The 15,813-nt window shown below is 43.4% G+C and overlaps 2 protein-coding genes across 2 annotated transcripts; both read right to left on the minus strand.

Annotated features, from left to right (window-relative positions):
* Nucleotides 1–30: 30 nt before the first annotated feature.
* Nucleotides 31–3,931, minus strand: LOC134036825 (very-long-chain enoyl-CoA reductase-like). Its single transcript, XM_062481933.1, has 12 exons — nt 3,755–3,931; nt 3,612–3,663; nt 3,366–3,410; nt 2,666–2,769; nt 2,459–2,574; nt 2,269–2,374; nt 1,522–1,594; nt 1,412–1,455; nt 1,235–1,292; nt 971–1,059; nt 772–817; nt 31–682 (listed from the first exon to the last, which is right to left on the minus strand). Exons 1-12 carry the CDS (start codon nt 3,914–3,916, stop codon nt 555–557), a joined length of 1,023 nt encoding a protein of 340 aa, XP_062337917.1. The 5' UTR covers nt 3,917–3,931; the 3' UTR covers nt 31–554.
* Nucleotides 3,932–9,330: 5,399 nt separating this feature from the next.
* LOC134036824 (noelin-3-like) lies at nt 9,331–15,619 on the minus strand. The gene is made up of 6 exons (XM_062481932.1): nt 15,317–15,619; nt 12,729–12,872; nt 11,334–11,489; nt 10,987–11,206; nt 10,573–10,679; nt 9,331–10,453 (listed from the first exon to the last, which is right to left on the minus strand). The coding sequence occupies exons 1-6, from the start codon at nt 15,383–15,385 to the stop codon at nt 9,776–9,778; spliced, it is 1,374 nt and encodes a 457-aa protein (XP_062337916.1). The 5' UTR covers nt 15,386–15,619; the 3' UTR covers nt 9,331–9,775.
* Between the last annotated feature and the right edge of the window lie 194 nt (nt 15,620–15,813).

Below are 15,813 nucleotides of genomic sequence, written 5' to 3' on the forward strand. Positions count from 1 at the left end.
TTGTAAAAAAAAATACAAAGCAAAAACAATTTTTCAATACATTTTATAACAACCAGAAGGCAACAAGCCGTCTGATCGGCATTGTCATATTGCTAAACTATGCACACATTCACCCAGTTGATCTGTGCTTCACAAGTCATGATAGTAAAAAAAGAACAAAAAGAAAATCCTTTCAATGCTTATTTCTCTGCTGCTTGTTTTTCCTGAGTCTCCCAGGCATACCTCCCATCCCCCAGCTCCAAACAGCTCGGACAGACACTGGTGATGTGGGGTGAACAGCCCCCTCCCACTGTTCCCTCAATTCAGTGTTTGGACTCAGGGGAGAGGTCCGCTGGAGGGGGACTGTGGAGCAGCGTGTGTAGGCTGAAGCTACCCTAGGTCAGAAGAGACGTGGCTGAGAGCTGGCTTGGCAGATACCCTAGAGCACTATTCTGAGCAGCTGTCACACAGGTGATTGATATGACACTGTATCCAGTTACTGCCCTCCACTGCTGTCACCCTGGCTGGGTATAGCTGGCTGGCCGGCTAACTGGCTGATGGCTTGAAGGCTGGTATCAGAGGAAGAGTGGAATGATGGCTGTCCTTAGCTCTGGGTAGTTGGTGAACTCTCTGGTGTAGATGTGATGCTTCTCTCTTGCCCATACGGTCATTTGGATGAAGCCAAAAAAGGTGAATATAGCCACTGTGGAGTGAAAGGGACTTGCATCAGGTTCTTCCGTAAGAATGCAATTCATCAGTTGGTATTTCAGAGGATCAAACATTAGGTTGTACCTGGGACACACTGGGTCATGACACTAAAGCCAAGCCATGCTCCCACCTGTATGGAACAAGGATCTGCAGTTATCTCAAACAGGTGGATTTAAAAATCTATAAATATGCAATGGTACAATCTTAACGCACTATGAAAACACACTATGCCATATTTACAATGAGACATCCTAAACAGTAGGCAGTAGTCAGTCTCACAAACCTCATATGTGTAGTTGGGGCACGACACAAAGAAGAAAAGCCAAGTCAATGGGTTTCTGGTGGGGTAAGGGATACATTTTGGCCTGGAACCTGTTTGCAGGACGGTATTACGAGACTGAGCTCACAATGTCATGGAAATATCCTCACAGCAGGCCAACTGGTTTGCTGTCTGATGGGAAATGCAACAGCAGTGTTGATGGGAGGTATGTGTGTGTATGTGTGTGTATGTGTGCATGTGCATGCAGATGCTGGCAAAGTAGCTTACCAGTGCAACTCAAGTTGTTGAGAGTTAAATGGACTGAGAAGTTTCCAGCTTCACATAGCTGGAGAGAAATTAACAATAAATGGAGCTTGGTAGAAGGTTGACGATGATTGTAACTGAGTTGTTTTGCATTTTCTGTAATATGAACATGATGGCGTGAGGGTGGAGAATAATACATACCACAAACAATGCCAGTGCGCTATTTATTTGAAGATTCCCATATGCTGTAAAAGACAGTTAGTCAGTTCCACGATATCAGCCAGCAGATATGTAAACAAGGTTGTACTCACAGGGGGTTGTGTAGAGGGGGTGGTTGATGTAATAAGCTAGCCAGGCAGCAAATCCCCAATAATACAGACAGTTCTGAAATTAAAATAACAAACACATGTACTTTGTGCTCTCATATGTCAAGCTTTTTCATGTTTTAGGGTTGAGAGCTTCAGCACAGACTTCAGCAGAACTGCCAGTTTTACATGTCCTAGTGCAAATGCTCCAAAGTCTTAACCCTTGTGTTATCTTCGGGTCATTCTGACCCATCAGTCATTGTGACCCACCGTCGTATTGCAACAACTTTACCGCATACAAAAACAAAGTGAAGCATTTTCTTTTAACCGTTGGGCTGTCTCAGACCCCCCACATTGCAAAGGTTAAAAGAAAATTATTTTTATTTGTTTTTGTATTGGGTAAAATTGGGTTAACACAACGATGGTTCGTTATGAACCTTTGGGTCATGTGACCCGAAGGCAGCACAAGGGTTAATGAGCTTAGTGAGGAGATTGTGTTGGTCTGTGCATGGAGGAATGGGCTGGTGACCACTGGCAGTTGCCAAGACCCTGTCAGGCTGATGAGCTCGGCCTCCTCGGCGGTTCCAACTGTCGCCCGGACGCCTCAACACCAGGATCTCAACCCAATCACAATAAATAGCAACATCAGCCAGTCAAAAAGTGCATGTTTCAAATGAGTTGATTACACTGTATCACTGACCAATGAAACAGCCATGTAAACTGTCCAGGTGCAGAGGTGTGTCAGCATTGTACCTTCATGATGGTCTCCAAAGGCATGGTACCATGGGAGAACCGGTGGACAAAGATGGTCTCCGCCAGCCTCTTGATGTAGTGGAGAGAGTGACACATGCAGGCCAACCTACAGTGGTAACACAGTAAGGAAACACTTCATCGCAGGTCTTCTAAAAACATGGAGAGGTTCTGATAGAGCTTGTCTTCATACTTGACCACTGAGTGGGGGCTGGTGGTGTAGTCATGTTGGGTCAGGTAGATATTTGGTAGTCGGAAGAAGAAGAGAAGATAGACGAACAGAGGGCCGATAAATTCAGCTAAAAACACCTGGGAGAGAGACATAAGTGTGCGTTGATTACACTTTCAAGCATGTACTGTCAGACACAGCAGGATATCCAAAGCATGGGTCTTATCTCACCATGGTCCATCCAAGCTGAGGGCCCAGGTCATGGAAGAACATGGTTGCTGACGTCCCCACTGGAAGATTCTCTAACACCTCATCATCTTTGAGGGACTTTCCATCTGATGGTCGGTGGCCAGGAGAACAATTACTAGAAATGATTAGTAGCTAAAACACTAGAATCTCATTGTCAATAATTATCATATTTTTACATTCAATGGTATTTTTTTTGCACCTTTTATATATGTATTTTTGTGAAAGAGATGCTAACAATGAAGGTGAAGACATGAAAATATATAAAGGATTTACACTCTCTTTCCTGATGTTAAAGATAACAAGGCCAGCTGAGAACTGGGTCAGACCATTCATCAGCATTTCAGTCTCTAAAAGCTACATTATGGCTTCTGCCATTCACTTCTATGTGAACTGCTGCCCCCTGCACTGGCACAGAATCTGCACACACAAACCCAGCTGTTGCAGCTCTTTGGTTGCATCAAAACATCTTCGTGTTACAATGTGAAGCTTGCTGGTGGTCAAGTTGCAATTGCTATGACCAAATGCATTTGCCAAGTATTCAAATCGACTTATGACCACAACAACAGAAAACTGGAATCAAATAACTGGAACAATAGAATACATAACTGCTGATGAGCCCCCAAAAATCAGTTATTTACCATTAAAGAGGCTGTACATTGATTTGATGAATCCAAGTACTTACTAGGGTGAAGGGTGAGGGCCTGTCTGGCTGGATACCATTTAGGATCTGTGAAAACCACATCAAACTGAAGTTCAATGAAACTGACCTAACAAAGATGCCTCTGTGAATACTTTTGGGAAAGCTAAGATACTAAAATAGCAATGTTTAATTTTTTTTTTTTGACAGCTGTGGAATGTAACTTCTTTAAAATGGTGTTATTCATTTACAGTATTACAGTTTTTACACATTACATGACAGAGCACTTACAATTCTTGTGTAACAGACACTTTATCTCTCCTATGGTAGCATTGGGTTCCACCTGCAAGAATAAGCAAGTTTCACGACAAGAAATTAACATGAATGGACTTTCACACTGATCTGGATGAAAGATGGCAAGTGAAATCCCTCACCTTGTCTAGAAAGCAAAGCTGAAACTTCTTTGAATCCAGAATCTCCACCTCAAAGAAAACATCGTTTTTATCCTTTTTGACCTCTGCAGCCTTTAATCCATCGCCACACCTGGACTTTATAAACTGAGCTACAGTGTATAGATCTCGTAGGTTAAAACCCATAGTGAGAAAGAGAGAAAGTGCGTGTGAGAAAGAGTGTGTATGAGGGAGTGTGTGTGCGAGAGTCAAGGCGTAGTTGCATGCTTGCTTGCTATAGGTTTGACTGGAGCTCAATATGTCTGACCTGAGGTAAGAGCCTGGTATTCATTCGATGACCTCACTGGCCTATTTTATTTTGCAACTTGAGGGGATGGAAGACCTCTGACCTCTGATTATGTTTCACTATCAGTTACAACGTGTTTGAACAGAAATTATATAATCCATACCCAGTGTGACGCTTTTGACGAAAAAATCCTTTATCAAATGTAAATCAAATGACATGGTGTCAAATGTGACAAGCATAAGCCATGTTGTTTATCTATAACACCCCCCCTGTGGCGAGCACCAACACCACATCTCCTATGACTTCCTGACATTCTTGGTCTTTGAATCTGCTTGTCGGCATGGTGCCAAGGGATCACTGCTGCAGCCAGCGTTATGCTGGCAACGTCATTCGATAATAGGGGATCCAACACGCTGAAAGCAACTCTACTGGAGTTTCACACCTGCAGTAACTTTACAGATGTCTCTACTATCTACAGTAATTCATCTGAATCAGTTGATGATGTGAATCCTCTGCAAAATGCATTTGCATGGCATGCATCCAAAACAGATGAGTTACCCAAACCAGACCTGTCTTACCTCAAAGAAAGAAACTCTGTTCATCATCCTGGTCCTCCTGTTTCGTTGGCTCCTTGTTGATCCCTTCATCCAACTTCGGAATCTGCACTCCACCTCAGTCACTATTCTGCTGCTGTTCACCTGGCCGCGTAGAGATCTCCAACTGGAAAGAATCGAAGCAGTTTTTGCCAGTGTGTAAAAATGTGCCTATCACACCACAGTCAAACTGATCACATGATCAGCGTTTTCCCTGTCCAAACATAATGGTAGGCGGCCTCCCCTGGGGACGGCTTGACGGCTCAGTAGTCAAGCATCCATCTTGTCTAATTGACTGAATCAAAGGTGGTATGCCAACTCAACTAAACGGGATACTTTCTACTGAACAAAAAGATTGATGTCTATTGTTCCATGCTCTGTTGTGCTAAAAAAAACAAAAACAAGAAATTATATTTATCCTATGGGTACTATCCATAGTATACGTGTGATATTTGTAGTCAATTCAGCAAATGTTATGTTACTTGCATCTAGTCCGACAACATTTTTTATATCTCCCTCTAACACCACTAGAGGGCAGTGACATTACTTTCTGCAAAATTTACTGAAAGTAAAAAATGGGCAATAGCAAAAATAATAATGAACTTGTTCAATGAACGTGTTTTTCCAAAAAAAATTGAAGGTCAATGTATGTCTGTATGAGTCATAAACACATTATCAATGTCATATTCCATGCAATCCATACACAATGGTGATTCCACTTAAACATCTAAGCACAGTATACAAATCTTTTGGAAAACAAATTCCTGTCCATTTTGACCGTCTCTGGCAACCTTTCTCCAAGAATCCAAGAAGCTGCATGTCTGTGTGGGCCCACATAAAGAATCATTGATCAAATGTGTGTTATACTGCTTGAGGCTACGTCAACCAGACTGGATGTTCTCCAGGGTCGGTATCTTTCACATCTTCGCAGTGGAGAATCAACCTCACATATATCTTCTTCTCAGCTTACACCCCCTCACCATTATTAATCGTTCATAAAAACAAAGTGAAATAACGTAAACTAAAAACACCATCCTGCCTAAATCCCACTTAGCCATGCTTTACTGAGTGCAACACCCCCAGGAGTCACTCAACAAGCGAGGAGTTGAATTTAAAATTCTTTGTTTGGGGTTTTAAAGTGATGCAAATTTCTGCTCCATGGTACTTCATGGCAGTGCTGACTACAGAGACAAAGAAGAAGAAATAAAAAAATCTGGAGACAAAGTATTTTGATTTCTTATGCCCATCTTAATAGACTTGCGGCAAATACTTGTCTTCATCATCCACTGTGTTCCATTCCCAAGGTGGGGTCATTTGCATTTAGAGTGCACAGATAAAAATACCACTGTCTCAATGTGAGGACACTTGGGACTTTAGGAGACAGACAAAGTCTATTTATTGGGTTAGAGTCTTGTGGCAACGGGGAAGGCAGGTTTTAGATGGTGGTGAGATAGCTTCGGACAGCTCTGTCTGGCACGACAGACTGGGCTTGTGTTTCAGCCTGAGGGGATCAAACTAAGCCTAACTCTAATCCACACCTTTGTGTTCACTCATCATTAGTGTGCCCCATCTTCCGCTCCGTTCGGCAATTAACGAGTATTCTAAAACTCTTTGTGTGTGATGTTTCTAGAACTGGGCTCACCCATTAAACATGAAAGTTAGAGCTGTAATGAGCTTCCATGTGGAGAAGGTCCTTCTGATGGAAGAACGGAGAACGCAACTTGTGCATCTCACAGATGTCTAAAACTTTGCTCTCTCGGGCACTGTCGACCTGATGTCCTTCATCCTTCCTCCTTCGGTCATGGTAAACACCGACCCAGGGACTCCGTCACATCCTAATCCAAACACCCTTACTTGCTATTCCTAAGTGATAATCACCATCAATCACAGGCCCAAGGTGCAGGGATGATACAGCGAGCCATTAGAGAGATGACAAATACAGTCATTAGCGTGCTCGCGTGGAACCCTGCCCTACTCATGAGTTTCTCATCTGTACATTGTTACTTTCAGGGGAGAATATGAATGACTTTGGTTTTGGCATCAATGGACTTGATATTGCTGTGATCTGATGGGAGGAAAGGGTTGACACAATGAGCACTCTGGGAGATATTCTCAATTAATTTCTAATGGAAAAAAATGACATACAGGCCCATTGTTGCATTCAAACATGTATACTCAATGGTAATAGAAGAAAAAAGTATTACTCTGTAGAGCATGAATAAGAAACAATGTCAGACACGTAGAATTTCAAAGTTCTTCATTTGAAAATGCTAATCAAAGTGAGAGCGAGAGAGGAAGAGAGAGAGGAAGTGGGGGAAGGGAGAGAGAGAGAGCACGGGGAGAGAGGGCGAGAGAGCGAGAGAGAGAGTCCTGAGACATCCTCAGCCTCTGAGCAGTGCTACATTTAGAAAGAGCTGATGTGCACCACAGCAAGTTCAATCTGTCAGCCCATTTAGAATAACCTGACCAGACTAAAGGGGCCCCACCTGAACAAGCTGAGCTCAGTGGAAGTACTAACTACATCTGACTTCAATATCTACAGACACCCAGTGTCAGGGGGAACCACCAACCAAGCCCAGTTTAATGCAGTAGAGACACAGAGACAAGTCTGCGGTTTTCTGTACAAAGCTAATAAAATACAAAGCCCCCAAGTATCACATTCAAGAAAGTATTTGTTTTAAGCTGACTGATGTGTCATGTGTATCATATGAGTTGGCTGCTTGTGTGGGTTTGGCTTTTCTTCTATTTGAGCTCGCTATGAAATTCGGACAAAAAAACGTTCACCCATTTTGATCAATATTACGCCATGATTCGTGCTATCTTCTTCTCATCTCCTGTCTTTCAAATGAAGCAAAAACACAACGGTGAAACGACCACACGACGCACAACAGCATCTCCCCGCCAAGCCGGAGAGCCTTCCTCGAGTGAATCAGTCTAATCTGTTTTGCTCCAGCCCCATGCTATGGCCATGCCTGCCGCGGGCATGGATCAATCTGTGAGCCTCCAAAACACAAAGTTAATTTTAGACGAGAGGCCTGCTCCTCTATGCTCAGGCACTCTCAGCTGTCCGTCACAGTCCTCTTCCCCCCAGCTGACACCTGCTCGGCCAGCGATGGAGGCTGACAGACGGCCTGCCCTTCCCAGCCAGGATCTGTCAGGCATCACACGGGACGTGGGCTTCACAAGCATCCTCAGGGCATGGAAATGATAACTCAGTGTGCCTACATAAGCACTGTCTAGTCTTAGGTCAGAGCCGGTAAATGCAATAATAAGTGGGGGAGAGCATTTGGCTCAATGTGGAGTGGAGCCTAGGTAATCAAACACAGTCTTTAGGACCGCTAATTACAAAATGTAAAAAATGCATTCAGCTTGGAAATTCTCCACCAGACAGACAGAGCCGAACTGTGTCTGATCCTGGCTGGTAACATGGTGACATTTCCACAGTTCATTAATTGCTACATTACTTTTGTCAATAAGAGCTGAAAGAGGGATTATGAAGTGATGTTTGGAAATGAGAGGAGGAGGAGGAGGAGTTGGTAAAGTATGTGCTCTTCCATCTCAGCAAAGGGAAGACTAAAAATCACCTCGAGCAGGATAAAAGGTTATGTGCTCATGTGATCGCCACTATCCTCTAAAAGCACTGTCATCATCTACTTGAATGTACTTGTTCAATATTACAAGACTTTTCACTGTGGTCATGTCATTGACATGGTCCACACAGCTAGACCAAACCCAGAAGCCAACATTCAAGCTCCCATTTCCATGATTATTAGTCTGGAAAAGAAAATCAATAATACAGAATGACAGAATTACAAGGATTTGGATTGAGTTAAAGTTCCCAGTTCTCTACAGTGGTCTACATCAAGTCTCTCTGCTAACACATTCCCTACATATCACTTGTTTGGGAGCACCTGTCATTAGGGATTAAAAATGGGCTACTCATCTTAATACACAAACTGCATGTTGATTTAGTAAAGCATCCACTGACTTGAGTTGAAGACAGCTTTTTCAAAGAGTTTATGTTTTTCCTAATCTTGTTGTGTGAAGTGTAGAAGACTCTTCTAATATATACAACAGTCTTTGATCTCCTTGTTGAAGGATTAAGTCATACCATTCAAATATAGCATTCAGTCATGCTATATTTTCCAGGAGCATTACTAGAGAAAGTTCTGCAGTTGTTTACGCATGAAATGTTTTCTCTTTTTCAGGATTTGTTCAGACTTTGTTGTTATTTTGTGAAACGGAGCCATCGGATATAAATTACTCAAGATGTCCATGAAAATAGAGATGCCCTCAGTGTCTGACTTGATGTAGGATGGGTGATCTATGGACCAGCATCGATTTACTACTGTAAGCTGGAGGAGGGGAGTGTGTACGGTGTGTGTGTGTCATCATGTAGCCTGTCAGTCTTTTACTCGAATGCACACAAATGCACACACACACATACGCACACACATACGCACACACAGGCACATACTTGTTTTCTATCACTAGTTTCTCAGGAACTCTTTTTAATGAGGACCCTGCCACACACCGTGCAGCTGTTTCTCTTGCCTGCCTCGTTGTTAATCATTCTCAGGTCAAACCTCACATACATATGGCAACTTATTCGGCTGCTCATTTCTTTGGCTTCGAATATCTTAGGCCAGTTCTTATGGAAATTACCATCATGAATAAACCAAGACTGTACACATGACTTAATCAAAACAATAATAAGTTTATTTACTCAAGTGTATATTGATCATTTATGATAAATAGATACATTTTATGTTATGGATTTTAGAACTATAATGTTTTGCAATAAATTATGTTATATTTAGGAGAAATTCGATGGTTGCCAATACAAAAGACACGGATACAGAGTTACAGTAGAAATGCTATCAGGATAGACATACATTCATGCACAAGAGCTGTTTTCCTTGGGCTTACAGAATATACTGCAATGAATAAGGCATACTCTCTCTCATCTGCAGCCATGGATGCAAAAGCCAAGGTACTGTGCAAGTACATGTCACCACCATCCCTCATCGTCCCTTACAAGTTCGAGTGCAAAACATGAGAAAGGGGAAGAGAAAGAGTCAGCGACGACAAGAAGACAGTTGTAGAAAAGAAACACACCAAACATAACACTCCTACCACAAAGGAGAACACGGAGACCGTTTATCCTCAGGAGTCGTCGTCCGTCTTAAGGATGTGGAACAGTGTGACGTTGAAGAGCACCTGGTGGCCGTTGTTCCAGCCGTACAGGGCGCGGTCACGGGCGTTGTAGTCCAGCATGGACATGTGGAAGTACAGATTGTGGAAGGGGATGTCCGTGTACTCATAGCTGGAGGTCTTAGTGGAGTAGGCGTAGTACACCTTGGCCCCCGTCAAGTGGGAGTTGGTGATGTAGAGGGTTCCACAGATCATGAAGGACTCCCCGGCGTTCCTCTTGGAGTACTCCGTGTTCCAGGTGCCGAGAACCTGCAGGGTGTCCGGGTTCAGCTGGCTGATGACGATGTTGCCTGCGTTCTGATTGGTGGCATACACGGCCCACAGGCCCAGCTCGTCCGCCATGAGGTCGATGTCGGAGAAGCCGCCCCACGTGTAGGGGTAAACGTTGTGAAAGCCGGCCGATTCCAAGGCCCTCTGGGTGGCCACTCGTCCGGTCTCAAAGCTGTAGCGGACCATGATGTTGCTCTGGAACTTGTTGTAGTACAATGAGCCGTTGTACACCACGTGGTTAGTACCGGCCCATTTGAACGGCAGGTTGTATGTTCGAGACTCAGCCCCGGAAACAAAGTCTGATATGGACTTGTACTCCTTAACAATACGGTTGTTGGTGTAGCTGTCCATGCACCAAACCTGAGGGAAATACAGGATGTCAGACATAAACCGATCAGATAGAAGATGCAACGGCTTGGCTCTCTGCTTCTATTGCCACACAAATACAATGTCAAAAATGCCACTCCGGTTCCACACACCCTGTTGTTAGTCGGAGAGGCCAGTGGATCAGTCATCCAGGCTCCGAACCTGGTCCCTGATGTCTTCACTGTCACAGGCCCAGAGATCTTCATCAGCTTGCCACAGGCTGGGGACACAAGAGACTCTGATTAGATATGTTTCCATTCCTACATTCCAGCAGCCACTTCCCTGCCTCTGATACTGAGGCTGATCCCAGATCAGCTGATCAGATGGAATTTACATACCCTGTATCCTTTTTTGTAAACCACAGAAAAGAACACTCCAAACGTGCTAAATAAGGATCCCTATTTCCCCAAAAACAGCACCCAGTTAAGATGGACACCGTTCAGTAAATGGAGCTAGCTAGCTGAAGGCTCCACACACTATGCGTCAGAGTTAACAGTGGTTCTGGTAGATGGCCTTGGGTGACATACTGAGCTTGCTCATGCAGTTGCGGAGCTTGCTCTCCAGACTCAAAACCCTCTGATGGAGCTCCTCATAGTCGTAGGCCCCCATCTCCTCCTGGATAGTGGTCAGCACCTCTGACAGGTTCCTGATCTCCTCTTTAAACTGGGAGACAAGTCTCGTGTCCATCTTGTACTGCTCCAGAACTGGGATCAGAGGCAGCAAAGCCTCCATCTTCCCCTTTAGCTCCTGCACGGTCCACAGATGAACAATACAGGCAGTAGTAACTAACTTCATTACTCATTGGCTCAATGTTTTGTTATTTATATTTGAATAAAATGTTATAGCAAACACCTGAAAGAAAACACAATTGCACCTGAAAGTTTTTGTCTGCTAAAGGTTTCCTGTCCGATTCAATTTGTCTGAACTTTGACCTCAGCCCTTTAATCTGACTCTCCATCCTCATGATGTACTGGAAGTCCCTCTGCGTTCGCAGGTTCAGGACCTCGATAGACTGGGACATGTTCTGCACCTTCACAAAAGAAAGATGTGACCACATAAATGATTGTATCTCCCATGAGATAGAATATCTTTTTTTTTATATTGTCGTATTTCCATACTTACGGCACACTAAGATGTGTTTTATATCAAGTTCTGGAAAAAATTTATGGCTTACAGTCTTAATGATGATTCTCTTTAATTGATATGTCTCCACAGAAGCTCACCAGGAAGTGTACTATTAAATGGCCCACAGTGAAAATGGATCAATCTATCTTGTTTCACTCCCACTCTCTCTCTGGTTGCTGTTATAATGCACATCATTGAATTTGTACCAGCAAAGTGGCATCACATACACTCTTTGTGTTCACCATGCCTCTCAGGGTCCAGTGGAGGTGACCTGAAATGGCCTTACTGAAGCCCCCGGGCCACTTAGTACATTAGTGTCAGCTTAAAACCCTAGTGAATTACCGAGAACGTCCCATGGCATGCTGTAGGGATGAATACGTTGAAAAGTAGGCTAGCCTAATGTTTTTAAACAGACAATTACTATGGATAGATAAGCAGCAGTGGCCATGCTGGCTTCACACATTCTATAAGCTCAAAGTGTGATGAGGAAATACGTGTTATGTTGGTCTGACCCAGTATAATGAAGATAATGTGTGCCATCTATACGGCCATCCAACTAAGATCATTCATAATGGAGGTTCAAAGAAGAGCTGTCTGGAGTTATGGAACCTCAGTCTGTATGAGGATTAGTTCTCGAAAAAGACATTCAGAGTGTGTTTATTCTGTATGTGTGAGTATCAGACGTTTTGTACATTATTTGAAACTATGTAATTGATAAATTTTTGCTGAAAGTATAGGGACATGTTAACTACAAATATAAAACAATGAACCTGTTTAAAATGTGTCTCCTTTATGGCCCTTGTATTGGCAGTGACAATTTGAACAATGAGGAAGTCCCTTACTAACCAGAGCTTGAATCCCATACACACGTATGCATCAATTAGGAGGGAGTCAGATGGCTGAGCGGTTAGGGAATCGGGCTAATACTGTTGCCTGTTCGATTCCCAGCCGTAGCCAAAAATGACGTTGTGTCCTTGGGCAAGGCACTTCACCCTACTTGCCTCGGGGGGAATGTCCCTGTACTTACTGTAAGCCACTCTGGATAAGAGCGTCTGCTAAATGACTAAATGTAAATGTATCAATTATTGAAGTACAAAGATCACGTTTCAATATCATGATGAGCGAGTTCGCAGAGTGTCCGTACCTTCTCCAGGAGTTGGCGGAGCTGTCTGCCCTTGGCGTCTTTGGAACAGAGATTCTGTTCAGGCGCCACCACTGTGCAGATACAGCGCCCGTCTGCATCCTGAGCTGAGCTGTACACCTGCCAACCCTCCTTCGGCCTGATGGTCTACATGCACACACGCATAAACACACACACAGACACACGCACACATAGACACTCACGCACACACACACACACACACACACACACGCACACGCACACACACACACACACATATACACACACACACTGTTGAAAAATATCCCTTCCATCCAGACTCTTGCTCTCCTGGGTCATAAATTCTACAAGATGCTTTAACATTGACATAACCAATTTCACCAAGTTCTGAAGGTTCCTCTTTGGGGAACAAACTGCTTTCTGTAAAAAAAAAATGGCATATAGTGGATTTTATACCCACCAACAATAAATACTGCTTTCTCAGAATGAAGAATGACTTGACTTCAGTAGAGTCTTGCATCCCTCATAGAAAAAGTCTATTGGATGTGAGTTTGTATCTGCTTGGTTTAGATGATATCCAGTAAACTGCATACATGAAAGCACTGGGAAATTAGCAACCTTAAAGCAGTAGCATTGAAAATAAAATATTGTTGCATTTCAAATCAACCAACATCCTGCAACACAATCCAATTTATGGCACAAACACAATCTATTCAAATGTATGTCTATAAATTAAGCAAGCTTTTCTACTGTAAGGATAATCTCCTGTTTTCTCTTTCTTTCATTTTCTCGCACCCTCTTTCTCTCTCTGCTTTTACAGTTCACAGAGACTTTGAATCCTGACATGAAAGCAGGTCCCCCCTGAGCAGAGTGAGATGTCCTGCCTTCAGTGGAAGAAAGCTCAGGGTGAAGTGCTTCAGCTGCACGAGGAACGAGAGAAACTCTATTTCCTCTGTGTCTGTCGGTAGGTGTGCCATCTCCCTCACAGCAGGAATACTGGAGCACCACGTCTGCACGAAGGCTTGGCACTAAATATCGACATGGTGACCTATAGATTTTGCATGAGAACATGTTGCGAGATTTGGAGGCTACTGATCAGGAGAACAAATGGAGGACCTGGTCCGTCTTGAAGCTCTTTGTGAGCTCACACCACTGAGTGTAGAGTCAACACAAGCGGACAGAGCTTCTTGAATGGTCCATCGTAATTGTTGTTGAAATCACTGTCTCTGTCATGGCCGCAGGTCTTAATGGGCTTGAACCCCCCCCCCCCCCCTCCCTTGAACCCCCCTCCCACACACACACACACACACACACACACCTCCACAATACTTTAGAGGTTTGAAAGGCTTGTGACCGGGGCCAGTTTATTCTGGTGCTTCGTGGTGAAATGGTCCCTCTTTTCTCCCCCAGACACACATCCTGCTAACTCTCCACACTGTCATCTCCACATTCATTCTCCACTGTACCTCAGCCAAGGCGGATGCTCTCTCCCAGCACCCTGCTTTGGGAATGGAGAGTTTTGTTGTTAAATTGTTGAGACAGCTGCTCTTTCTTTGTTTCCAACAGTAATTTAGACTCTTAGACCCAAGATGGTAATATGGCCTCCAAGTGCCTCATGTCATGAATAATTATAAAAAAACATGAATTCTTTACAGCACATTCAATTATGGGAAAGAGATTCCCCACTAGGGCTAAGATGCACATTAAAACACTGCACACAAATATTTTACAGTGCAGGCATTGCATTGAATCAATCATGCTTCTTGTACAAATGTTTTGATCAATCTATCATTTTCCCTGATGATTTTCAGGGGAGAATAAATCAATTTCAAAGATTGTTTGGTGCACTTCATGATACTGTAATGTCAAAAGTGAAATATTTTAGGTATATTTTATATTTCAATGTTTGCTTTAAATGTTCCGATTTGCCAGGATATGCCACATTCACATTGTGCATAGATCATTTGGAAAGGGAATTTGGATCTTTATTTCCATTTTGGCATTTTAGGGCCAACGGGTCAATGTAATTGTTTCTTACAATGATTTAAGCCACCATTAAAAGTGAGTTACTTCCCTGGCAACCTCCCCAGATCAATATCAACCCAATACGGTTGATGTGAGCAAAAGCAGGGCAGTCTGTGTGCATTTGTATCTGTGTGTTTCTGTGTGTGAAATAGAGCGAGAGAGGTAGAGATGAAGCTAGAGAGAGAGAGAGAGAGAGAGAGAGAGAGAGAGAGAGAGAGAGAGAGAGAGAGAGAGAGAGAGAGAGAGAGAGAGAGAGAATGATAATTCCCAACACAGTACTTTTGTTACAATTATCATTGATTACATAAATATGTTTGAAATTCACATTTCATCCGAAACCCCTTCTCGTAGCTGACTTGATCTTTAGCATGTTTTCTGGAAAAAAAAACTCTATTTCTAAGCAACAGTGCATCTTTCCAAAAAAACGTTTTTCTCATCACGTTTACGAACTTCAAACTCTTGTATGAAGCCATCATGTGTGTGTCACATGTGTGTGCATGTGAAATAATTACGCAGTTCTTTATTCTAATCAGTGCCACCATAGTGCAGCGAAGGCTGGCACTGATGAAAAGAGCACCGAAACTCACCGCTGAAGGGCAGTATCCGAAGAGGAGCAGAAACAGCAGCGGATTCAGCACCACGGACAGCGCCCGCATCCTATTAGCAAACTATTTGCCCACCTATTCCCAAAATGTTCACGCACGTCGTTTCGTGAGAGTCGCTGCGGTGCAAAGTAAACGATGGAGAAATGCCGGGCGTTTAGTTTCTGACGAAATAGACAGTGAAGGTAGATCCACATTCATCACCGCTTTACGCGCTATTGCCATGTGGGCAGAGAGAAATGCACCGCTAGTGACCGCGAGGGAGAAAAGTTTGTGGCAGCGTTGAAAAAACTGCGGGGTGAAGGACCTGCTTAACAACGGATATGACATCATCAAGTTGTTCTTTTGAAGACATCGCTCCCTCTGTCTCCTTTTCTTTCCTTGGCTGTCACTCTCTCTCTTGCTCTCTCTCTCTCTCTCTCTCTCTCTCTCTCTCTCTCTCTTGCACACACACACACACAAAAGCAGTTAAAAATGTGAAA

Source organism: Osmerus eperlanus, chromosome 16, assembly GCF_963692335.1.
Source record: "Osmerus eperlanus chromosome 16, fOsmEpe2.1, whole genome shotgun sequence".
NCBI classification, from domain to species: domain Eukaryota; kingdom Metazoa; phylum Chordata; class Actinopteri; order Osmeriformes; family Osmeridae; genus Osmerus; species Osmerus eperlanus.

Bases quoted from the DNA above. Each gene is read 5' to 3' on its own strand.
- LOC134036825 (XM_062481933.1), bottom strand. From the start codon at position 3,916: ATGGGTTTTAACCTACGAGATCTATACACTGTAGCTCAGTTTATAAAG. The intron at 2,770-3,365 runs GTAAGTACTTGG...ACCGACCATCAG, and splicing joins GGCCCTCACCCTTCACCCTA to ATGGAAAGTCCCTCAAAGAT. The intron at 683-771 runs GTACAACCTAAT...TTCACTCCACAG, and splicing joins CATGACCCAGTGTGTCCCAG to TGGCTATATTCACCTTTTTT.
- LOC134036824 (XM_062481932.1), bottom strand. From the start codon at position 15,385: ATGCGGGCGCTGTCCGTGGTGCTGAATCCGCTGCTGTTTCTGCTCCTC. The intron at 11,490-12,728 runs GTACGGACACTC...TCTTTTGTGAAG, and splicing joins TCCGCCAACTCCTGGAGAAG to GTGCAGAACATGTCCCAGTC. The intron at 11,207-11,333 runs GTGCAATTGTGT...TGGACCGTGCAG, and splicing joins TAGCAGACAAAAACTTTCAG to GAGCTAAAGGGGAAGATGGA.